This window comes from Naegleria fowleri, assembly GCF_008403515.1.
Source record: "Naegleria fowleri strain ATCC 30894 chromosome Unknown tig19, whole genome shotgun sequence".
NCBI classification, from domain to species: Eukaryota; Heterolobosea; class Eutetramitea; order Acrasida; family Naegleriidae; genus Naegleria; species Naegleria fowleri.
Window position 1 is genome coordinate 394513 of NW_025407951.1, and position 25432 is coordinate 419944.

The 25432-nt window shown below is 34.9% G+C and overlaps 8 protein-coding genes across 8 annotated transcripts; 5 read left to right on the forward strand and 3 right to left on the reverse strand.

Moving 5' to 3' along the window:
* Positions 1–256: 256 nt before the first annotated feature.
* FDP41_013546 (uncharacterized protein) lies at positions 257–1057 on the reverse strand (the record flags this gene model as incomplete). The annotated part of the gene is made up of 1 exon (XM_044704188.1): positions 257–1057. The coding sequence occupies one exon, from the start codon at positions 1055–1057 to the stop codon at positions 257–259; it is 801 nt and encodes a 266-aa protein (XP_044565045.1).
* A 492-nt stretch (positions 1058–1549) lies between these two features.
* On the forward strand, positions 1550–2827 carry FDP41_013547 (uncharacterized protein; the record flags this gene model as incomplete). Its single annotated transcript, XM_044704189.1, has 1 exon — positions 1550–2827. The coding sequence occupies one exon, from the start codon at positions 1550–1552 to the stop codon at positions 2825–2827; it is 1278 nt and encodes a 425-aa protein (XP_044565046.1).
* A 384-nt stretch (positions 2828–3211) lies between these two features.
* Positions 3212–7664, forward strand: FDP41_013548 (uncharacterized protein; the record flags this gene model as incomplete). Its single annotated transcript, XM_044704190.1, has 2 exons — positions 3212–3739; positions 4005–7664. 2 exons carry the CDS (start codon positions 3212–3214, stop codon positions 7662–7664), a joined length of 4188 nt encoding a protein of 1395 aa, XP_044565047.1.
* Positions 7665–7764: 100 nt separating this feature from the next.
* Positions 7765–8532, reverse strand: FDP41_013549 (uncharacterized protein; the record flags this gene model as incomplete). The annotated part of the gene is made up of 1 exon (XM_044704191.1): positions 7765–8532. The coding sequence occupies one exon, from the start codon at positions 8530–8532 to the stop codon at positions 7765–7767; it is 768 nt and encodes a 255-aa protein (XP_044565048.1).
* A 1982-nt stretch (positions 8533–10514) lies between these two features.
* On the forward strand, positions 10515–14217 carry FDP41_013550 (uncharacterized protein; the record flags this gene model as incomplete). Its single annotated transcript, XM_044704193.1, has 2 exons — positions 10515–11767; positions 11826–14217. 2 exons carry the CDS (start codon positions 10515–10517, stop codon positions 14215–14217), a joined length of 3645 nt encoding a protein of 1214 aa, XP_044565049.1.
* Positions 14218–14823: 606 nt separating this feature from the next.
* FDP41_013551 (uncharacterized protein) lies at positions 14824–16329 on the forward strand (the record flags this gene model as incomplete). Its single annotated transcript, XM_044704194.1, has 1 exon — positions 14824–16329. One exon carries the CDS (start codon positions 14824–14826, stop codon positions 16327–16329), a length of 1506 nt encoding a protein of 501 aa, XP_044565050.1.
* A 238-nt stretch (positions 16330–16567) lies between these two features.
* FDP41_013552 (uncharacterized protein) lies at positions 16568–20716 on the reverse strand (the record flags this gene model as incomplete). Its single annotated transcript, XM_044704195.1, has 1 exon — positions 16568–20716. The coding sequence occupies one exon, from the start codon at positions 20714–20716 to the stop codon at positions 16568–16570; it is 4149 nt and encodes a 1382-aa protein (XP_044565051.1).
* A 604-nt stretch (positions 20717–21320) lies between these two features.
* On the forward strand, positions 21321–25360 carry FDP41_013553 (uncharacterized protein; the record flags this gene model as incomplete). Its single annotated transcript, XM_044704196.1, has 3 exons — positions 21321–24735; positions 24851–24989; positions 25042–25360. 3 exons carry the CDS (start codon positions 21321–21323, stop codon positions 25358–25360), a joined length of 3873 nt encoding a protein of 1290 aa, XP_044565052.1.
* Positions 25361–25432: the final 72 nt, after the last annotated feature.

Below are 25432 nucleotides of genomic sequence, written 5' to 3' on the forward strand. Positions count from 1 at the left end.
TATATATATATTTATATTACATATATTAATAAGGAAATTTTCAAATGATTATTATTTGTTCATGAAAATCAATTAATAATAAACCACCACAAGAAAGATGGCTTAAAGGTGTTGTTGCAGTTGGTAAGTTGGAAATAACCATTTTATTTGGGGTGTGTGAATGCAAAATAGAATCAATGATGATTGTGTTTGAGATAGGTTATTTGTGATCTTGAACCACCATCAATCATGTTCACATTCACAACATAGAGTCAAGTTATTGTTGACTTGTTGCAGCAGTTTGTTTTCTTGCTTGTCCTCTTCCACCACGTCCTCTTCCTCTACCACCTCTACCACGTCCTCTTCCTCTGTTACCTCCAGAGACAGCAGCAGCTTGAGTGGTTGTTGCTTGTTGTTGTTTGGTTCCTTGTGTCTTGGTTGGTTGTTGGGTTGCAGTAGTAGTAGCGCCACCACCACCACCACCAGTAGTAGTAGTAGTGGACTTGACAGGAGCTCTAGTACGTCTCTTTCTTCTCTTTCCAGCACCACCTCCTGGAACCTTCTTGGCAGAAATGACTTGAGGAGCAGTGACTTGATCTTCAGGAATTGGTGGTTGATAGCCCAAAGCATTGGTATCCAAAGGCTTCTTGGACAATTTAATAATAATGGAACTCACAGTACGCTTCTTAGTAACCACATCCATTCCTTCTTCCTTTGGTTCGTATTGATCTTCAATTTCTTGAGATTCAATGGAAGTGATTTGATGCAAACCAGCAACTCTTCTCTTCAACACTTCAGCAATGGTAACAGCCTTTTGGATTGCCTTTCCCATAGCCTTCAATACAACACTATCGTATTGTTGTTGTTGTTGTTGAGGAGTACTAGTTTCAGCAGCACTCGTTGCTTCATCCTTTTGAAGGAGAGAAGGATCGAGTAAGCCAACAGCATAGGAAATGTAGGATCTACTACGACCTTGAGCAGTAATTCTAATTTCATTCTTTTGAATGTTGCTGGAGGCATCACCACCTGCATTGTTGCGTCCAGGCTTTTCGACTTTCTTGTAATTGGATTGGGACATTTGTTGTTGTTGTATTTAAAAAATCTGCTGCAACCGCTTGTTCTTCTTCTGATGACGACTACGACTACGACGACGACGACGAAACTCTTGAATCAATCAGGGAATCAATTGATAATATTTTTTCACACACCTGATGGTTGCAAAAATGACGAGTGTTGCGGTTTTGAAATTTACAATGTGTGAGCCTTTCAATCGCGCGTCGAAGCGCATGACCCTCATCACCACGTTGAACAATTTGAACACCAAAAATTCCGAAACACTCTCTCTCTTTCCGAAAAGAAGAAGCACAGGATAACTTTGAATCATAATCATTCGAGATGGTATCTGAGAGACTATCACAAGTATCGATTGGTAAAGAGTTGTGGTGGTAGTGGTGGTGGTGGTGGTTGAACCCACCTATAATGAAAGGCTGAGTGAGAGGTGTGCCATGACCATCCTCAAGATTATATTATAAAAAGGCTTCAACTCCTTTGTCTTCGTTTGAAATAAAAAATGGGCGGTAATTCAATCTCCAAAGTCCTCTCTGGTTTTGCCATGAAACACGTTCCGAAACAACATGTTGCAACAAAATCTTCGAGTAACATTCTCTCATCCTCCTCCTCTTCCTCTGCTACTACTAATTCGATCCTCAACAATCATTCCAACAACAACATCAAGGAGAGTTTTTATGGTATCAATGATGGAACTTCTTTTCAACAACTTGCACAACAACAAGCCTCTAAACCTATTGGAGATTCTAATCGTAAAATTCGACTAGTTTCTTTCAATTTACCTGAACAAGATGTCAAATATGTTTCAAAAGAAGATTATGATGTCATGAAAGAATGGAAGGATCGTATTACCCAACATGGTGATGAAGGATTAAAACAAGTGGAAATGGAAATGAATGAAATTAATCAAATGAATTTAGAACAACGAAAATTATGGGAAGAAGAAGAATTGAAAGAACAATACAAGATATCAAGAGGAGTTGCTGCTGATACAAGTTTTGTTATTGATGACACTAGTCATGGTTCATCATTAACTCCTGAACAAGAATTACTCAACAAATTAATGAGTAGTAGTGGTGGTAGTAGTGGTAGTAGTGGTAGTGGAGGTACTGATGGTGGAAACCATTCTGCAGTGGTGGTGGCAAGAGATTTATTGAGAGAGGAGACTAGAAATACTCTCAATCATTCTTCCAATGAAGAGATGAAGAATGATGATGAATCACTAGTGAGTCAAGACAAAGATATTGATTTTGTTAATTCTCTTCACACTCTCACCAATCAATTACAAGTACAATTCAATGAAATTCCAGAGACTACTATTGAAGACTATAAAAAGGTCATTGGCAAAGCACGTGCTCGTCCTCTCTTTGAAGAATTACATCAACAAGATGACCATCGAGTGTATCTTCCTCATAATAATACTTTAAATTTAGGTGAAGAGAAGGAAGAGATGGCTCGAAGAATGGCATATTTAGGTCATGTGAATAATCCAAATGCTATTAGAAATCAATCATTTCCAGAAACATTTAGAGATGTTGAATTGAGAAGATTATGTGATCAAATTCGAGAATTGGAATTTAGAATGAATCAAAAAGATTCAAGTGTTGATGATGAAATTGAAACATTAATTCAAAATTTTGCTCAACAACATTCCATGAAAGTGGAGGCACTCAAAAATATTTTGAAATATGTGAATAGTGTTTATGTATTTTCTCCGCACCTCTCCAATAGTCGAGAAGTTGAATCTTATGGATTTTGGAATAAGATTGATCGAATTTAATTTTCTTACGAGCTCAACTTGTTTTGCTGTACTTTTCTGACTTGGTAGATTCAGCAGCATCAGCAGCTGACGAATTTGGGAATTCCAATGAACTGGTGCAACGTTCTGACCAATCTAGTTGTCAGAGTAGTCATAGTAGTAGTGGTAGTGGTCAATCCAATGATGATGATGATGAGGTATGAACATTTACAGTAGTGATGAGTAGTACTTGTACTACTATTATCAGCAGCAGTAGCAGCAGCAATAGTAACATTTGTGATGAATAATCGCGAATGATCATTCGGACTCATTTCGTCTCTCTCTTATATTGATGATGGAGTAAAAAAAGACAATCGGCCTATTATTGTCTTGGATTTGTTTTGGACTGAACAAAAAAATTCTTGAATGCAGAGTCCTTCTTCCTCTCTCCCAACAGAAAATAATCACCACCACCACCACTCGAACCACCACTCGAACCACCACTCGAACCACCACTCGAATCACCACTCGAACCACCACTCGAACCACCACTCGAATCACCACACACGATCACTCTCTCATTATGGTCAACTCAATAATCATCAAAATGATGGCAATGATCGATTGTATCATGTCTATCAAATACAATTCACATCTCCATCTTCCTCTTCTTTAAAACATGTATTTCTATTTCCAACCATTCCCATCGACAAGTTTTCGAATATCATTAACCATGATCATCACACTACTACAACTAATAATCATCATCACACTATTACTACTACTACTACTACTAATAATAATAATAACAACAATAATAATAGAATTACACAACAAAGAGAATTACAATGTTTTATCATGTTATCATTGTTTAAATTTGATATTTGTGATTTGGATGTTTTAAGAAAAGATGGATTATCCATTGATGGTTCATTTAAATATTTATGTCCATTGGTAAGTAGAATCATTATTGCTGCAGCAATACATTTTGAATCAAAAAATATTTTCTTGCACATGATGAAATGAATTTTTCAAATAATTTAAACCATCATGATGATTTAATGATTATATTCAAATCTTGTTCAAACAATCATTTAATATTCAAATTTAAACAATCATTTAATGATTATATTCAAATCATGTTCAAACAATCATTTAATATTCAAATTTAATTATTTTTATGGGATCACATGATCAATGTTCCAATATTTAATGACAGAAATTAACCAATGATAATGTTGAGTTTATTGTTAATATTCATAATTACTATTTATCAATTATTGGAAAGGATAAAAATAATTACATGAATATTCACTCGATTATTCAATCTGAGTCACCACTCATTGAAGATTACAAACATTTATTTATTTTACCTATTTTTACTCACAAAGATGGATCTTGTATTTCATTTGACACATTGAATCATCATCAATCATTTGAAACATTAAATCATCCTTATGAAAATTCTTTATTAACATTTAATGAATTTAATCATCTTCTAGGTATTGAATATAATTTACATGAGGAACAAGTGATGAATTTAAAACAATACTTGATACAACAATTACATTCTTATTTTCCACATATTGAACCAAATCAACTCTTTAAATATGTGAGAGATCATTATGATCATCCTATTCAACAACAACAACAACAACACCATCAACAACAACAACAACTCGATGATCATCCTATTCAACAACAACAACAACACCATGTTGATCAACAACTCGATAATCACACTTGTACATCCAAAGAATCCTTTCATCATTCATCAATTTCAAATATTCTCTCACAAATTTTAAAAGAATTACAATTTACAGTGGTCATGACGAGTTACAATCAAGTACCTTATGTGATTGAATCCATTGATTTTGTAACAAGTATTCATGATTGGATCACATTGACGAATCGATCTCACTTGTTGACTAGTAGTACATGTAGTAGTACTGCTACTAGTCTAGATCATGGTGTTGTTGTTGATAGTAGTACTAGTAGTAGTACTAGTAGTAGTAATGATGATGATGATGATTTGCAACAAGTGATCAAACACCACTCATCACAAGTTGATTCAAGTGTTACTACCACCTCTATGAATACCACTATGAATACCACCACCACCACCCTTATCACCACCACCTCTATGAATACCATTTCATTTAAAGATTTCTATAAGAAACAATGGAATTATGATATACAAGATGAATATCAACCATTAATTAAGGTTACTAATTGTGAATATAGAAAAGTGAATGAATTACTTTTGAATCATTTGAAGAATTTGGATCACAGAGTTCATTCTGTAATTGTTCCTTCTTGTCATCATAGTACCACTCCTTTGACCACCATTATCACTCAGACCACCACTCGTACCACCACCTCTGATGCTATTGAGACTATCTTGATGAGTGATGATGATGCTATTGAGACATTTACAAGTCACAATAATAATAACATCAACATTCACAACACAAATCTCATCAACAACAATAGTCATCCTAGTAGTATCATCAACAACAATAGTCATTCTACTACTAGTAATAGTACTGGTGATACTACTACTACTCTTGCAACTAGTTCATCGACGACGAGTAGTAATAATGATCATCATCATACCATTCTTCTCATTCCCGAGCTCTCTGTGTGGTGTCCATATCTTGATAGGAATATCAAAACAATTATTCGATTACTGAATGATCGAATCATTCCACATGTTGTTTCTATTTCAAGACATGTTCATGTGACATTGAATGAATTTGAAAATGTCATACAATTGCAATTCACAAATAGAGATTTATTGAGACAAGCTTTAACTCATATGATGACTAAAAGTAGTAATACTAATAATAACAATGGTAATAGCAATGGTAATACTAATAGCAATTACAATAATAATACAACTACTACAAATATTTCTGCCACTCTAACTCCAAATGGAACTCTCCAATACACCAACATTTACACCACCACTGCTGATCGTTTAGAATTTTTAGGAGATGCCATTCTAGATATGGTCATTTCACATTTCCTTTTTGAGAATTTCAAAACAGGAACAGAATCTTTTCTTTCACAAACTCGAAGTTTAATGGTTAAAAATTCAACACTTCAACAAATTGCATTGAAAATGAATTTAATCGATTACATGTTGTATGCACCTCGACAGAGAAATGTTTTAATTCAAAGTGAGAGAGCACTTGCTGATACTCTTGAAGCTATGATTGGTGTTATATTTTTAGATCAAGGATTACAAACATGTGCTCAATTTATTAAGAAATATATTATATTACCATTTATAGAAACTAAATTTAAAAAGATGAAAACATTTCAAAAATATGCATTCCATTCATTTGAAATACCCTATCTATTAGAATTTAAATTAAATGATCAAGTATTGAATCATTTAAAAGAATTTGAATCTAAAATATTAGGAGTTGAATTTAATAACAAATTTCTATTATTAGAAGCATTAACACATTCATCATTTAAATCTGAATATCTAGTTAAAGATTCAAATGATCCTATTCTATCTCATACATTTTACAAGTGTAATTATGAACGATTAGAATTTCTAGGAGATGCCATTCTAAAATTTGTGACTTGTATATTTCTATATATGGGATTTCCAAATGCAAATGAAGCTCAATTAACACAAGCCAAACATTTAACAGTAGATAATACCTATTCATTACCAATGGCATCTGAATCATTGAATTTATTACAATACATTCGACAACATGTATGTGATGTGAGTGGTGGTTCGAGTGGTTCGAGTGGTGGTGGTGGTGATGGTGGAAATACAACCACAAGTCAAAGCACTGAACAAAGAACTAGTACTACTACTACTACTACTCATCAACATTTATTAAGAATTGAAAAGGATTTAGTGAGTGATGTCTTTGAATCTCTCATTGCTGCCATTTATTTAGATCAAGATGGATTTATGAATACCTTTTGTTTTATTAATCATCATCAAGGGCCTGTGAGTGATGATTCAAGTGGTGATGATCATTGTATCACCACTAATACTATCAATACGAATACGAATATAACTATTACGACTATTGATACTACTATCTCTACCTATTGTCCATTTGTAGACATTTCCAATCAATTCATTTTCAAACATTTATTACAAAAGAGAATTGAATCGATTAATCCTTCCACGATACAAGAACCTTACAAGAATCGATTACAACATCTTGTACAGTCACTCTATGCAACCAGTATAGGTAGTAGTAGTAGTGGTCGATCCTCCTCCTTCTTGTCATCCTTTTTATTAAAATCCTCCTTCTCTCTTCCACACTATGAAACACAATCCATTCCACTTCCACCTCCACACAATGTATATTACATTACCACACTCTATATTCATCAAATGAAAATATCCATGGGAGAAGGAATGGATCGAAAACAAGCTGAAAATGAAGCAGCAAGAAGAGCATTTGAATTTCTCAATTCTTTGATACGTGGTGGTGATGAGAATGGTGATGAGAATGGTAGTGGTGATGAGAATGAAGATGAGGATATCCTATCAATATCCCATTGGAGTGAATTTGGAAGGAATCGTGATTCAACCAGTATGAATAGTAATAGTAGTAGTAGTAGTAGTAGTATGAATAGTAGTAATAGTAGTAGCTATTCATCACTGAATCAACCACCACCACTCGAACCATCATCATCACTCTCCTACAATCATGACTTGATTAAGAAATTGAGAAATTCATTCTATGATCACTTGACATTCAAATTGAATCCACCTTCCTCACTACAACAACAACATGATGATGAGGAGTCATTTATTACCACTACTACAACGAACAGTCATTCATTCCAACAACAGCAGCAAGAAGAAGAATTATTACGAGAATTATTGAAATAAAAGATTAACAACTCTTCATGAGTGAGTGCATTTTGAGAATTTGCAAATAATCAAGACTTATAATCTCAGCTCCTTATTTAATTCTTTTAAAATTCTCTTCTTATTTAATTCTTTTAAAAAAACTTGCTGTCACCTTTTCAAAATGATTTACAAAATTAGACAATTCCTGATTAGCACTGTATTTTATCCTCGCTTTGGCATGTCGAGTATCATAATTGACTTGGCATTCAACTAAATAAGTGACATTATTCATACTTTCACAATAATTATAAAATGTGATTAAATGATGATTCACTCCTGATGCCAATGTGTAAATAAAATTTGATTCCAATGTGTGATCTAAACAGGATTTGAATTCTTCACAATTGTTGAATGATGATTCATCATGAAAAATAATTGAATATTCCAATGTGACATGACAATCTCCGAATTGTTTCCATAATTGTTTGTATTCATCGGTACTGTATTCTTTCACATTTTGATTTAATTTGATGGGAGAGAGATTGAAACAGTTCGTTGAAGAGGAGTAAAGGTTGTTGTCTTCATAGTAATCGTGATTGTTTGTTGAAGACAGAGATGACACATCTTCACTGTGGTGATGATGATCCTCTGAAAAGGACGATGATGATTGTCTAGTTTCATAGTAATAGGAAGCAGCAGAGTGGGAATGAGAAGGAGGATGGTGGATGTTGCTGTTTCGTCGTTGTTTGGTAGATGCCTCTTCATCATCTCCACTGCGATTCATTCCGATGGGATGATGTTGATTCATTTCCATAAACTCATCTGTCTCAATCTCATGGTTGTTGTCATCATCATGATGTTTTTTCTTACGGGAAGACCCAAAACAAGCCCTGAACAATTCCAACATTTTTTCTTCTTGATTTTTTGTGTGGCGTTCTCAAAATTGTTTGAAAAACAAAAAGTTCTTATACTTATCAGAAATACAATACAAGAGTTGAGATAGCCATTGGGAAAAGGCAGATCAAAGAAGTTCAATAACATCATGTTATTGATAGTTCTTTGGAAAGAACAGAAGTGTTTTGCAACGAAAACAATAATTGGAGATTGACTTTTTCATCGCTAAAAATATGTCAACATCCAATTCACAAGCAAAGAGAGAGTTTTTCTAACACTTGTTGTTATAAACTTTTGACTTCGGTCATTATTGAATTGATTTGCTCAATTTATTGACAATTCAGAATTTGGATAACTCGATTTTTATCATTGGCCTTGGCCTTTTAATTTTTATTTCTTTACTTGTCATTGATTTGTTCAATGATGTTTTCGTCTCTATGCGATGTTTATTAGTCACATGATCATTTTTATTTCTTTATTATTTTTTACTAAACTAACCTTATTGAATATAATGATTCAAAGCAGGCATTGTTTTTAATGCGACTTATTATATTTCTAATCTTCCTTTTTCAACAATTTTACAATAATATATAATGATATATTATTCCCGAATCAATATCCTTCCTTAATATTTTCCTCGATGAACTCATTGAAATTTTCTTCTCATGCTTCCATCGATTCTCGGGACAGCTGTACAACAAATAAAGCTTGTTAGATGATACTCCACCCCTAAAGTAGTAGTTTGGAGAGGGGCAGCAACTAACCATCTGTATAAATTAATTATTGTTGAGTTACATAACGTTATGATTTTGTATATTAATATATATAAATACTTTCTTGATAATTTATTAACATGAAATGTAATATAATAGTATGTATATCATTATCATATTATTTTTAGTTATTATGCTAGTTGTTTTAAACAACAATGGAATTTCTTCTAATATATTTATTCAAGAAATGTTATAAATGTTAATAAAAATCAAATATACGTCATATAAATTGTGATATAGGTTTATGATATATTCATTTCAAAAGATATTTGAAATGAAATTGAAAATATACCGTTATCGCAATGATATATCATTCGAAAAGATAAGTGTTTTGTAACTCAATAATTGTCGAATTTAGTTGCTTACTTCTCTCCAAACTACCACATTTGGAGGTGAATTGTCAATCACCAAGCTTTATTTGTTAAACTTGTGGTCTTTTGTAAAGAAGAGTGTGCCTTTTTGGAGAAATAGAAAGAAATTATGAAATCATTTTCTTCTTATTGAACTCTGTTGTGGGGCGAAACAAATCCACCATCCGAGCACACGACGAACATAATTGTGAAACAACGAGGATGGATGGAATGGAGATTTTAGTATTCCATCAAATGTTGACATCGAAAGATGCTTGTGGATTGCTGTTGCTTCTCACAATCGGTTTAGTTTACCACAACCAAAAGAAAGTCCCAAAAGAAGTTGACTCAAAATGGAATATTTGGTCAACTAATGCAGAAAATTGTGAGGAGAATGTTGAGATTTTACAAATTACTTCTTCAAAGCTCTTTAACAGAGATCATTTCACTGGTTGAAATTGAAAACTCGATAATTTTTTGTGAACAACGCTGAAGTTTAAATTTTCATCCTTAGTGGTATTCATGACGAGAATTCAATAATTTTGTTGTCCATACATCTTTCAAAAGATCATCATAAAATTATTCTGAATTGAAAATACAAGAGTACAATATTTCTGATCCACCAAAATTCACAAGGAAGGAGATGCCAAATCAGAGAACCACCACTTTGGTTTCCTCAATGAACTCTTGCATGCTCGAGCAATTATTTTTAGAAGCCTCATCTTTGAAAAAAAACGTGCAACTTCGACACTCGTCAAATCTACGCAACCGCATTTTTGACTTGAGTGGGAACTCATTGCATCATCTCTCGCAACACCACCAACTATCGGAACGACACTCGGAGGTTTTTAAACCAACCGACAACACTTAGAATGATGGAACATGATTATTCTTCTACTACGGAATCAAAAACATCCATGATGATACATGCCATTCATCAACAAGATGGCAATTCGAATCATGGTGATGTTGAGGACAACACCAACAGTTCGACTCATGATGAAATTAGTAACAGCACTCATATTCTTCAATCCTCTCAACATGAAATGATGGAAGAAGTAGAGTTGAATCATCATCAAGAACAAGTGGAAACAACCACAATAACATCAGATGAAGAAATAACCGAAAATAGTCATCAACCGCTTTTTTCTTCTCAAAAAGATGAATGTATCATCTTGATGAATGACCATTCATCATCAGAGGAAACAACAACAACATTGAATCTATCTTCATCACCTCATACCTCAACTCTACTGGGAAATACAACACAACAACATCCTAAAGGCAATCACCGCTCGTTACCACCCATTGATACTAGTAGAAATTTACAATTGAATTTAGAATTTTCATACGATCGAAGAGCAACACCTGTTTCAAGTCGTCTTCGTCGTCGTCATCATCATGGTAGAAACAGCAATCACACGAGAGATTCATTGGTTTCACAACAACATGAAAGTTCACTCTCATCAGCAAATAGTCCTGTAATGGACATGATGATGGACTCAGCAGAAATGGACACCAACAACACTACCACCATCAATCTCACCAACAACACATCAAGTGCTGATGATGAATCTTCATCATTTTCAAATAATGGAGAGGATATGATGATTACAAACGACGCCATAACAGCCACTACTGAATCTATCTCATCAGCGTTGACATCAACTCCCACTCGAGTAGTAGTGGCCACTGATCATCATCGAGTCATCACTTCACAGTCTTCGTTGTCTGCTGGAGTCTCACCCTTTCTCTTTCCATCACCAGGTGAAATGTTCACCACCACTTTGACCACCACTGCCACAGGTCAACATTCTGGTTCATCAACAACTCGTGAGAATGACATGATGATGAACGATGAAGAGAATGGAAGAATGATGATGGAAAGTACTTTTTCAACAACAACAACCACCGAAGAGTTTAATGAGGAAAGTATTGCTGGTAATTTGACTGGTAGTCATAGAATGATCAGTTTAAACTCATCAACCAGTGATCATGCTCTCTCATTGTCCTCAATGGATCATCTCGAAACAACAGCAACAAGACATTCACTGAACGATGACACCACCACCACCACCACTCATCATTCAATTCCTTCATTACACTCCACTCCGAACCAACGTTGGTTCATCCGTGTCGAATACCGCTGCCATTACTGCCAATACTACCACCTCCATTTGCAGTCCTCCTGCAACCTCTCTCCAAAACCCTTCACAACAACAGTCATTACAACCTCAACCACCTCTACAACAACCATTACTGCAACCTCAACCACCTCTACAATCACCACCACTACAATCACCACTTGATTTGGAATCTCTCTTGATCCATCCTTCCTCACAAGTTCCATCCAATGTTCCAGATATTCCCAATCATTTTCAATGTCCAATTACAAAGCTCATCATGCACGCTCCTGTGAAGAATATCTATGACAAGACCTATGAAAGAGAAAGTATTGAACAGTGGTGGAAAACATTACATACAAAGCAACAACCATTCACTGATCCTTTAACGAATCAAAATGTATCCGATCGAACATTACATGAAGATGTGGATTTAAAAAATCAAATTCAAGAATTCTTAAATGAAAATCCTCATCTCAGATTCTCAATCAATGAAATCTACTTTCCAAAACAAATTATTAGAGAGATGAAAATAGCCATTGATAATGACAACATTGAGAGAGTGAGATTTTTACTTTCTCAGTTTCCTGCAAACTTCTTTGTTCAAACCAAATTTCCAATACCTCATTCAACTCATGGAAAACCATCAAGAAGTGAAAAAGAAACCTCTGTTTCCATCTTTGACTGTTTATATCGAAAATTTAAGAATGTCTATGATGCAAAGATTCAAAAGAGTCCAATGACACAACAATCATTGATCATGGCTAGTTGTTGTTCGATCGATACAAATTTGAAGACATTGAACACTACCACTAGCACTGGCAATACCACCACCAGTAGCACCACCAATAGTACTCGTTCAGAAACAACAAGTGGTAATGCTATTTCTTCTGAATGTAGTAGTAGTAATAATACAACAGGAGTATCAGGAGTAGCTGCATCATCAGTGAATATCACCATTCCAATGCAATCTCCTGATGTCATTGATAGGAACCACAACTCTCATGTCCACTTCAAAGAAGAAGATTTTATTCAATCTGATCCTATTCTTGCACTCATTTTAAAACAATACAAGATTGTACGAGAGTATTGTATCGCAAGACAACAAAGTACATCAAAAGTAGAACGTAGTGAATACAAGATTATGGAAAATGCAATCAAAGATGGTTTAAAGAATATATTTGTGAATAGTGTGAGAATGTTTCCAAGTACATCGATCATTGATTGGTTAATTTCAATGGGCGCTTCTCTTTCATCGACTAATCAATTTAGACAAAATGCATTCCATATGGCATGTATGACTGATCAATTGGAGATTGCCAAACATTTATATCATTTGAATTATCAAGCACTTGGAAGTGTCATTGAGAACAGTCAAGTACCAACAAGTACTACTTCTACTAATACAACTAGTAATAGTAGTTGCAATAATCAAACCACCACCCTCACCACTACTACTATGATGACGACTACTACTACAACTAGTAGCAGCAACAATTCAACTACTTTGCACCATGGTGGAGCTGATCTGATACAACCATCCATCTCTGTATCAACCCATTCCACTCAATCATCGACAACAACAACAAATATCGTTGAAGAACGATTATCTGATGAAGTGAAACGAAAATGGAATGCCTTCTATTTAGCCATTTGGCATAACAGTAATCGAATTGTGGAATGGATGATCAATGATCCTCATCTATCATCCAAATTCCTCTCAAAGAAACTCAAATGTATGGTCAAAGACAAGTCTAACATTTATCATCCTATGAATGCATTGAGTTTGGCTGTTTATAAGAGAAATATTCCTCTCGTAGAGACATTAATTACCAAATTTGGATTTGATGTATCAGACGAAAAGCTCCATCCAATCTATTGGTCATGCATTGCCAACGATTTGAACGGATTTGAATGGATTTGTGATTTTATATTGAAAAATTATGGACCTGATGCTCTTAGAAAACAATTAAAATCAATTAATGAGAGAGCATTTAGACGATCACTCATTCATGCCATTTCAATGGAAGCATCAGATGAAATGATGGAATACTTGTTACAAAAATGTAAAGAATTTGATGTATTGGATGTAGTGATTAATAGTCAAGATAATTTTGGAAACACTGCACTTCACTATGCATGTGAAAAGTCAAAAACTAAAACGATTCAATGTCTCATTCGAGAAGGAATTGCACATGAATGTATCAATCGACAAGGTAAAACAGCAAGTCAATGTTGTAAAACAGATGATGATCGTATAATTTTACAGAAGGCAATTCGAGAAGAACGTGAATTATTGAAAAAGACTATGAATCGAGTGAAAGATTTGGAAGATGATGTTTCATTTCTAAAGAGAAAGTTATTAGAGATGGAACAAGTGTTGTTTGTGAAATCAAACAAGAAGAATAAAGAAGATGACGACGATGGCGGTCACGACCAACAACGTCGTTGATCCGCGCGCACGTTAAAGTCATGATGATGCACGGAAAGTATTGTTGTTGAAATCGATTTGATCTTGTTGTGATTCATCGTCACCCGGATGATCAATTGAGATTCTATTTGCTCCTCCTTTTTTGATTTGGCTAAACTCGATGAAGAGAGGAGAGCTGATCAAACCTGGACCTTTACCCTTCAACTATCACATCCAACCGTCCAATGAAATGACGAGAGTGATTCAGGGAAGAAACCATTCAACGTTGTATTCGTTGCGTGTTACTTGTCAACAACAACAACAACAACACAGAGGACTCTTTTCAACAAACATTATAAAAAATTATCCACACACACACCATCGCACCATCACACGTGTGATTCACACGAACAACTGAATTCTGGGTCAAGAACCAACGCTGAGTCACGCCAAACCAACCAATTGGAACCAATTAATTGAAACCAATTGAAATCAATTGAAACAAATTCCACCCTCTTCTATCTTGAACACCACCTCTATTCACACACACTTTTTTAAGGATCCTATCGGATGGCCATCTCCAAAACAAACATGATCATGGTCCTCATGATGATGATGATCATTCAGGTCCTTCTCTCCATCTCTTCCATGGAAAGGATTCAAGCTCAAACTTGCACAGCAAACGCTGGTTCCACACCCACCTCTGCCAACTATCTCTGTCCACTCGGATACATCAACACGAAAACCTCTGCAACCACTTTTGAATGTAAGAAGGTCACTGATATGCAAAGTTCAGTATTGAAACAAAAAGCATGTCAAACCAGTGCTGATTGTGCCATCAATATCAACGATGACACGAATGCCTATTCTTCAAAATTACTTGTCACTTGTTACGTTGGTCAATGTGTCTATTTAAATACAAGATTACCAGGTGATTCATGTAGTTGGGGTGGACAATGTTTGGGTGGAAGATGTGATTTATTGACTGGTCGTTGTGTTTCTACTTCTTTGAATATTGCTAAAAAAGATCAACGATGTGGAGTGAGTAATGAAGGTCTAACCATTAATTGTAATACAGATAGTAGTAGTGATGCATTGCAATGTCTCACCGATGTGACCATTGGTTCAACCTCATACAACTCTTGTTATGCCAAAAAGATGGTCAAAGTTGGAGATTCATGTACCACTTGGGACAATACGACTCGTCTCTACAATGTTTGTGAAGATCCAACCACTTCCTTCTGTAATACCACTCTCAAGACTTGTGTTGCTTTATTAGAGGATGGTTCACCATGTAGTGCTCACTCTCAATGTAAGAATGGAGATTGTCAATTGAACAATCCCAATGATCCCAACTCGGGTCGAATTTGTAAAAAATTGAAAACCTATGGTGAGGCATGTGAATCTAATATGGAATGTTCCAATTTGTACACATGTCGTTCGACAGATTCAAAATCCTCTCGTCGATGTTTACCATTCGCTGAATTGGGTGAATTTTGTAACATTGATACCGATTGTCGATACAATACTCCCTTTGTATTTGATGGTAATACTGTCGTGAATAATTTGGTCGTGTGTTCAAATTCCAAGTGCATTCGTACCTTTGGTCAAGCCAATGGACAACGATGTGAACAAAATGCTCATTGTTATACTGGTTATTGTGATCAACAGACTGGTAATTGTGCCAATCCTCCACTCCAAAAGTGTACAGTTTCAAACAATGTGGATTGTCCTTATTGTGCTTGTAAGGATGGTACGAATGGTGTTTGTGTGAATACTAATAATTGTCCAGGATACAAATTGGATTTACATATTTGTATTTACAATAACTTTGTCACTTCATTGAAGGATCCATATGCAAGTAGTTATTTCAATTTGGCAAATCGACTTGCAATGGATACTTTATTTGTGGATAGAGATTCATCGATTTACACCAAATGTCGTTCCTATTTCACTAATTATTGGAGTTGCATGCAAAATAATGACAAGTGGACAGTTGCTGAATTTGAAGGATTTGTTCCAGGTGTTCAACCAGTTCCTAATTTGATCATGCCAAAGGTATTGAGTGGAGCTCCAAGACTTGTGAGTACCAATAGGATGATTCTACTCTTTGCAATGTCGCTGCTGGTTGTAATGTTGGTGACCTTATTTTAACAATAAACCGTTAAATCAAATTTGAGTAGTGCCTGTTCTAATTAGAAATTGATCATCCAATTGAAATTTCAATGAACACCCCCACACTTTCAAATGCAACCTTGTAAAAATTGAACACCCCTCCACTTTGAAAACACAATGGAGTGCTCTTGTCAACCTTTATTATAAAAATTGAATACCCTCCTCGTGATGATGATCGTGCACCTACATGTTGCGCTTCAAAAAATTTTTCTTGTTTTTATTGAATTCCTAAAAATTGATCTTTAAGAGCTCTATAATTGGAATAACACTTTCTCTTATCTGCTGCAACCTTTTCAATTTTATCATCAATATCTTCTTCATTGGGATTATCTAATTTAGTCTCTTCTAAGATCAATAATTCTGTCGTCTTTAAATTATACTTGTAGAGTGAATAGGCTAAATGAGAAGTATTTGGATTTGCTTGTTTGTGTGTGGTCACTGCTCGACTCTGCATCTTTTTAATCACATTGAGCATGAGAATGGCTCTCTTTGGTGTATAGGATTTAGTCATTTTGAAAAGTGTGTAATAGACTCTCAAACTTGCAGCCACATTATTACAAATTTGTGCAAAGGAAGTACATCGTGGAGTGTAACGTCCTCTAATTTGAAAGGCAGCATGTTTGTATTGGACGATATCTCTCAGAGATAATAATTTGGAATTAATTTCTTCTTCAGAAAGTGAATGAGGTGTTGATGCAAAATGTTCCAAATTGTGAATATTACTCAATAGAATAGATTTTAAATTTAAAACAGATGCTTCAAGTGCTTTGATATGTCTCACTTCACCTTTGGTTAATGTTGGTTCATCTTTTAAACATCTTTGAATGAAAAAGTAACATTGATTGCATTTTTCTAATGAGTGATAACTCAATCGTCCTTTTTCTATATTTAGTTTAAGATATTCAGATTCAGCTAATCGATATAAACTAAATACTTTTGTTTTGATACTAAATTGAGGATTAGTTGCAATTTGACAACAATATTTGATCATCTTTTCAGTATTATTACAACCATCTGCTTTGAATATAGGTTCATATCTTGAATATAAATAAGTCAATTTCAATAGAATGGTTAAATCTAATTCAGTAATATTTTCTGGGAGAAGATCATTGAGTGGATTTCTCATGAGAGTTGATGTTGAGTTCATGAGAGTTGAGTTCAGAAGAGTTGAAGAAGTATGAACAGCAGCAGCAGAGGGTGTCATGAGACTTTCCATCATATTATTTGTTGCCACAACAAGATCAGGTAACATGTACTCTCGATTCATGGTTTTAGCTGCCAAGTAACGAGTCAAATTAAAAATATCCACACACGTGCCTTGTCCAAATTTGGTTAAAAAAAATTTTTCAAAGAGTCGAAGGGCGTGTAAATTGTTCGAATCTTTACACAAATTATTCTCAGCCTCTCTTACAATTTCATTAAGAATAGAATCACCAATAGGTCTAAATACAGATTGATCACTTCTTGTTCGAAGAATATCATCCATGAGTCCATATCCATCTTCATCTGGATCCATTTCTGAATCTGCATTTTCAGCTCCTTTACGATTGAGAAGTGCCATTTGTAAATCTACGAGTGGCCACATTCTCTCTCCAAAACATTCTTTGAGTTCACTGTCCTTTTCAGTTTTTTTCTTTCTTCGAGAACCTTGAACAAGAACTGGAACATTCCATTTTAGGATTTGATCCATTTCAGTACAAGTGGTCAAGTGGTTGTCTCCATTACCACTAATACCACTACCACTACTACAAGTACTCTCATGAGATACTGGTACTTTTTGTTGAAGGAACAATAACAAATTGATGGAAATACCCTTAATAGGTTTAACCATTTTCACTTCTAAATTAAATGATAATTTAGCATTGATTTTAGTTCCAACAATTTGTTCATTCCATCGATGATCATGACTTTGATTTAAATCTTCAATTTTGAAATGGAGAGTCTTTTCATTCTTTGTATCTGTTTTGAATTTGAAATATTCATCCATATTTTCTAAATTCTTTCCATCGACTGTAATCTGAGCAGTGAGATATAATTGATAGAGATCAATGTTGGGTGGAATGTTGTTGTTGAATGCAGAGGAATCTTTTGAATTCTCAGGAGAAGGGGTATGACTTGTAGTAGTGGCATTGCTATTAATAGCAGTATTGGTTCCAACAGCATTACTTTGACTTCTCTTACCATATCGAAGAAGAAGTGATTGATCCAAATGAACATCATACGAATGACAAGTGAGATTTGAAAGTAGTAAAGGATCAACTTCTAAGAGACTCAACAATTCAAAGGTCATCTTCTTCTTGGGAGTGAATTTGATACATTCAATGATTGGATCATTATTCAATAGTACAACTGTAATTGAGTTATTGACATATTTGAGTGCATTGAGTTGAGCATAGGTAACATGAGGTGAAATGGACGAATGATGAGAAAGATCACCATTTCTGATAATCTGTTGAGAGTGCACACTTGGAAAGAATGATGCCATCATGGTATTCATGATATTATTGGTAGCATCTGTGGAAGTGGTGTGTACAGAGACTTGATCCACCTGGAGTAAATCTACCACCACCGTGTGAGGATCATGATTGGAAGGAATTGTTGTTGTTGTTGTTGAACTGATCCTATTTAATGAGGATGATGAAGAGGATGATGAAGAGGATGATGAAGAGGATGATGAAGAGGATGGTAGTGGTGGTGGTGGTGGTACTAGAACATGTTCTTCATCATGTGAGGATTCAATGATGCAGGCAGATTGAGAAGTGATGTTGTTGGTAGTAGCTGCATGTTGACTCAACTTGTTCTTTTTCTTGTCATTTGTGTGAGTCGACGACGAAGACGACGACGTATGAGTGTTCAACAACAACTCTGTACAATTTCTTTTTTGACCTCTTTTGGAAGTTTTTTTTTTGGTTGTGGTAGCAAGTTCAGTACTATTCGTAGGAATGATGATATTTGATGTGTGATGTGTAGATCTTACTTGTTGATTCAATAATAATGTTGTTGCATGATCATTGTTCATCATCATCATTGGTATACCTGGTGTGTTGTTGATGAAAATAGGAGGATTGGAGTGATGATTCTGATGATGCATCATGAGTAACCATTGTTGTTGAGTAGGAAGTGTAGTGTTAGTGCCAGTAGTAGTAGTAGTAGCATGATTAGTATGAGTAGTATTGGATGGTTGTAACACTACACTCGAATAGGAATCATAATTTCTAGAGAACATGACATCTTGATCTGGAATGACTTTTAACCATGTTGTGGATGGAGTGGAAGGAAGTATCTCGTCATCATTCAAAAGTGATGGATTCGAATCAACAATTGTGGTTGAGGTTGTTGCTGCTGGTTGTTGTTGTTGATGGCATGATTCTCCAAAAAACATGTTATGATTGCCTGTTGCTCCATTCTTCTGAACTTGAAGAATTGGTTCTGTTGAAGAAACAATTGTTGTACCATCATTGTCAAACCATCCACTCATGAATATTTCATCAAAATCATCGGTCAGAGTGGTGAGAGGTTGTGGATTTGTGTTGGGAGGTATGATGATATTGTTGTTATTATTGTTATCATGACCACTAGCAGCACTAGTCGATGGCATGTCACCATCACTCTGGCCAACACTAGTACTACTACCAACATGACCACCATGACCAACATGACCATTTGTCATCACCATGAACGAGGTGGAATCCTGAGGACCCATTCTCGGAATTGCATCTCCATATTGGAATGAATGATTCATATTTGTCAAATGATGAGAAGAAGGAGATGTTGTCATGAGAAATGGTATTGGTTGTTGAATAATTGCATGCTGTTGAGGAATGATAAAGTTCAATGGTTGGGAAGAATGGATTGAAGGATGATGTTGGGTCCACTGATTCTGATAGGTGGCGAATTGCAACATGTCAGAAAGTTGTTCTTGTTGCAACACTAGTAAGGCTTGTTGTTGTTGGTCATGTTGTTGTTGATGTGGTGGTGGTGGTGTTGAGAGTGGTTGAACTACCATGTTAGGAGTTGTCGTGGTGGTGGTGAGATGGTTGTGAGAGATTGTAAACGCACTTGTTGCATGCTGTTGTTGTGATGGTTGTTGTTGTTGATGATGATGGTGAGGATTCACCAATGCAAGGAAAGGATAAGTGTCCATCATCAAACCATAACTACCACCACCACCGTTACTATAATTACCATAAATAGATTGGGGTGGGTCGATGGACAAACTCATCATGGCAACATCTTGATAGCTGGTAGCTGCAGTGGTTGTTGTTGTTGTGGAAGGGTTACTGGTGGTAGAAGTGATGTTGCTAAACGAGAGTAGAGAGTCGTTTGCATCAGCATCATCGTTGTGATGAGTCAATGATGATGACATTGCTGATTGTTGTAGAGTTCAATGTGAGATGAAGTTATTGTTGTTGTGGAGTTGGTGTTGAGGTTGTTGTTGTTGTTGTGGAGATATTGATCCGATGATGACAGAGAGGATTTCCAAGAGGATGAAATGGTTTGAAAAATATATATATCGAATATATATATAATATTGAAATGGTGTTAGAGAGGTTTAACCTCCATCAACAATTTCAATGAAATGATAGTGTGTGCAGGAATAATACTTGATATATTGTGAACGACCAAATAAAATCAAACAAAAGATTGATGGGAATCAATGATATCCTGCTCGGGGGAGAGAATTTTTTTGAAGGAGTCTTTAAGTTGTGTGCAGTTTCCCAAAATAACTTTTGCTTCTTGGTTCAAACAACTGCGCGTTGGTTCATCAATTCTCGAGAAAATTCATGTAACAGCTCACACATTCATACTCTAAGAGTTCATAGATTCCATCGAGAGTACTTACTGGTTGGTTGCAAAACAATTTTCTTGCAATTTTCGAGTGTCTTCTAAATAAAAAAGTGTTGAAAGATGAAGATGCTGGTGGCCACTCGAGTGAATGCTCGAACTTTTTCAAAAAGAAAAAATCGCAAATGTTCAATCACGTGATTGGCCATCCAACCTCTTCTTCTTCTTCGGAAGAACCAACCCGTAATCACCAACAACACCACGCGTTGTTGATGATGATGGAACAAGACACTTTCGGATCAACAACAACATTGCATGATGATGTATCACTTTGGGATGATCTCGAGATTTTAGATGAATTCCCAATCACCACCTCCTCTTCTGATGATCAGCATGCTGCTCGTAATGATATCAATCATCAACACCACTATTCAACGAGTAGTAAGAATTCTGAAATTAGTACTACTACTACTACTACTACTACTACGAATGGTGATATGCCACCAATGAGTGGAATGATGAAGAATCCACCACCGTCTTCCTCAAAAGTAGTAGTATCATCGAATCAATTGAGTACGACGTTGTCACCTCAAAACAAGTCATCATCATCATCTTCTCTCATAATGACATTGATATCATCATCTCCACGACCAACACGACCACCACCACCACCACGACCACGACCACCACTCCTACCTCGTCCCACCGTTTTCTCTAAAAATGTTAAAATGGATTCAACTACTAAGGGAGTAGAAGCAACAACAACAACAACCACCTCAGTACCGACCACCAATACTACTTGTTCATGGAATAACCAATACAATAGCAACAATAGTAGTTTCACTTTGACACCAAAGAAATTCATTCCTCCACCTTTCAAGAATGTTCACAACAAACAACAAGCACCACCACAAACAATGACGATGAGGAGTAACAATATTCAAACTCCTCTTGCAACTCCTCATACCTCATCCAATACATCGACTACTACTATTATCACTACTACTACTACTCGTAATCCTTGTTGTTGTAATCCTCTGCCAATCACTCATCACACTAGGATAATCATGAAGAATGATGAAATCAAGGAAAGGAATAAGAGTTTGAGCAGTAGTGGTAATAATGCAACTGCTAGTGATAGTACTACGATCACCACTACTATCCCTAATACTTCTCTCAACTGTCGCAACCCAACCACCACCATCACCACTGGTGTCACAAGAACGTCTCTTTCTGCACTACTAGTACCAAACAAATCTCCACCACCTCAGAAATTTGTGATACCTCCAAAATATGCACAAATGTATGGTACTACTAGTAGTAGTAGTAGTAGTAGTAGCAATAGTAGTACTAGAAGTATCATCATTAGTAGTAATAGTAGTGGTACTATGACCATCACCTCTTTATCCAATAAGAGAAGTTTTATGGAAATGAATAGTGAAAGCAATGTTGTTAGTTGTGATCCTGTAAATAATCGCAATAGTAGTACAAGTAGTAGTAGTAATAGTAGTAGTACATTCATCAGTCATGCAAAACATCAATCACTACGACCATCCTCCTCCTCCTTATCATTACCATCATCGTTACCATCCTTATCATTGAACAAACACCATGGATCACAACATTCCACTCCACAACAACAACAACATCAGGTCATTCCATCCTTCCGTATTGTTCCCTCATTTGATCATCATCTCCTTTCATCAAAAAAACAAAAAATTGAAATGCAATTCTCTGAAATCAATTCTTCCTTAGGATTGAAAGTTAAAATAATATCCACTCAATCGGATAATCCATTATTGGATGAATTGATACAAGAATGGTCAAAACAAAAAGTCTATTATTTCTCATTGAAAAGAGATGATTGTGTTACTTCAAAAAGAATTTGTAATATCAGTGGAATTGCAGTTGGATGGCCATCAAAAACTTCATTATGGAAAGAACAGATTGGTGGTGCAGCAAGTGAAGTAAACAACACTTCAACAAGATTCATTTTGAATGAAATTAGCAATGAAAAGAATGACAATACTCTTCAATTCATTGATGATGAAACTGATTTCAATACCATTTCAGATCAGAATGTCTATTTCATTGAATTTGATTCTAAAAGTCCAACCACTCGAAAGATCAAAAAGAAAATTCAAGAAATGATCTTCTCCAAATCAAATATCATTGCATGTAGTTTTAACATCAAACAACAATTAGGATATTTATATGGAGATGGTTTATTTGGAACAAGTAGTAGTAGAAATGGGAATTCCATGAGTCATCCGAGAACATGTAGTAGGAATTCAGATTATTTTTTTGAATTCAACAATTTGTGTTTTGATCCACTCATTATGGATTGGATGTGTGATACAAGTTTAGAACATGAACCTAAAAGTACAATTTCACACATGTATCATGATTTGTTTCATGAATGTACTTCTACTAGTAGTAGTACCAATATTAATACTAATACTACCACCAATACTAATACTACCACCAATACTAATACCACCACCAATACTAATACTACCACCAATACTAATACCACCACTAATCCTGGGAGTTCATGTATGATGAATGATCAACAAGATAGTCAATATTCAAGTAATGACTCTTACATCTCCTCAAACTCTTCCTCAAAAAAGAAGAAGAAAAAACCTTCCTCTTCTTCTTGGAATGACAACTCTTGTACCACTCTTGCCAATCATTCTTACATGTCCTTTGCTTGTATGAACAAATTATATCCACACATTTTGAATCTCAATTTATTACAACCATTCATTAAGGAAAGTCAATTAATTCCAATTATAGCATCAATGGAATATAATGGAGTAGGATGTAATGTCAAACAAATTGATGAATTATCTAATTTAGTAACAAAAGAAAAGGAATATCTAACAAGAGAATTACAAAAACTATCAAGAAAGAAATTGACACTCACTAACAATAATGACATTTCACATCTCTTGTATGATGTATTGGAAATGAATCCTCCTTCTCTTACTTGTAAAAAAGGTGCAAAATCTACAAATAAGGATTGTCTAAGAAAATTATCGATTCAATATCCACAATATCGATATGTGATTGAATCGATTCAATTATTTAGAAAATTACAAAATATTTCAACTAAATTTACCAAAGATTACAAACAAAAATATGTCATTTATGAATCATCCATTTCAAGACATTTAATTCATTCAACACAGGAACAAAATGCAACTTCGACAGGAAGAATCTCATCACGAGATCCAAATTTACAAGCACTTCCAAAACCATTGAATTATTTTAGTCAAGAATTAGGGAGACAAGTAACAATTAATACTCGATCTGCAATTACAACAACAAGTGATGATTGTTTATTAATTAGTGCTGATTTTTCACAAATTGAAGTGCGTCTTATTACTCATTTTAGTCAAGATCCAACACTATTGAAAATATTTTCACAGGATGATCAAAGAAATGGAATTGATATTTTTAAACAAATGACAAGTGCATTGTTTACAACAGACTATGATCATGTTACAGATGAACAACGATCTCAAATGAAAACATTGACTTATGGAATTATATATGGAATGGGAGATGACAAGTTATCCATTGAATTGTTTGATAGTAAGTTAAAGTAGATTTGTTAATTGTTTAAAAAAAATAATTTTAATAATACTATTACTATGAATTTTAATACTATTAACTCTCTCATCCTGAAATTGAAATATCTTTACAATAGGTACTCACAGAATAGAAGATGCGAAAAGATACAGAAATAGCTTTTTCCAAAGATTTAAGGGAATAGAAGCTTTAAGAGAAGAAATTGAAGAAGAGGTTATGAAAAATGGTTATGTCACGACCATAACAGGAAGACGAAGGTAACTATTTGCATTGTTGCGAATTTAATATGTACACTTCTCTTACATTCAGACATTTATCATCTATTTGGTCCACTGACATCAGCTTAATTTCAAGAACCAAACGACAAAGTTTCAATTCCAAGATTCAAGGATCTGCCGCAGATATTATTAAAGAAGCGTTACTTTCTGTTTGGAAACGAAAAAGACAAGAAAAGGTTGAAATGAGACTCTTGTTGCAAATACATGACGAAATTTTGTTCGAAGTGAAGAAAGATCAATTAGAAAAAGCAAAGCAAATCATCAAGGAATCAATGGAGTCGTGTTTCAAATTATCAATCCCTACTCCAGTGGTCATCACGAGTGGCACTAATTGGGGTGATTTGCATTAATGCACTTGAAAAATTAATTATAAGATGGATTGAATTTTACAAGATTCAGCACTTATTGCAAAATTAATTTTA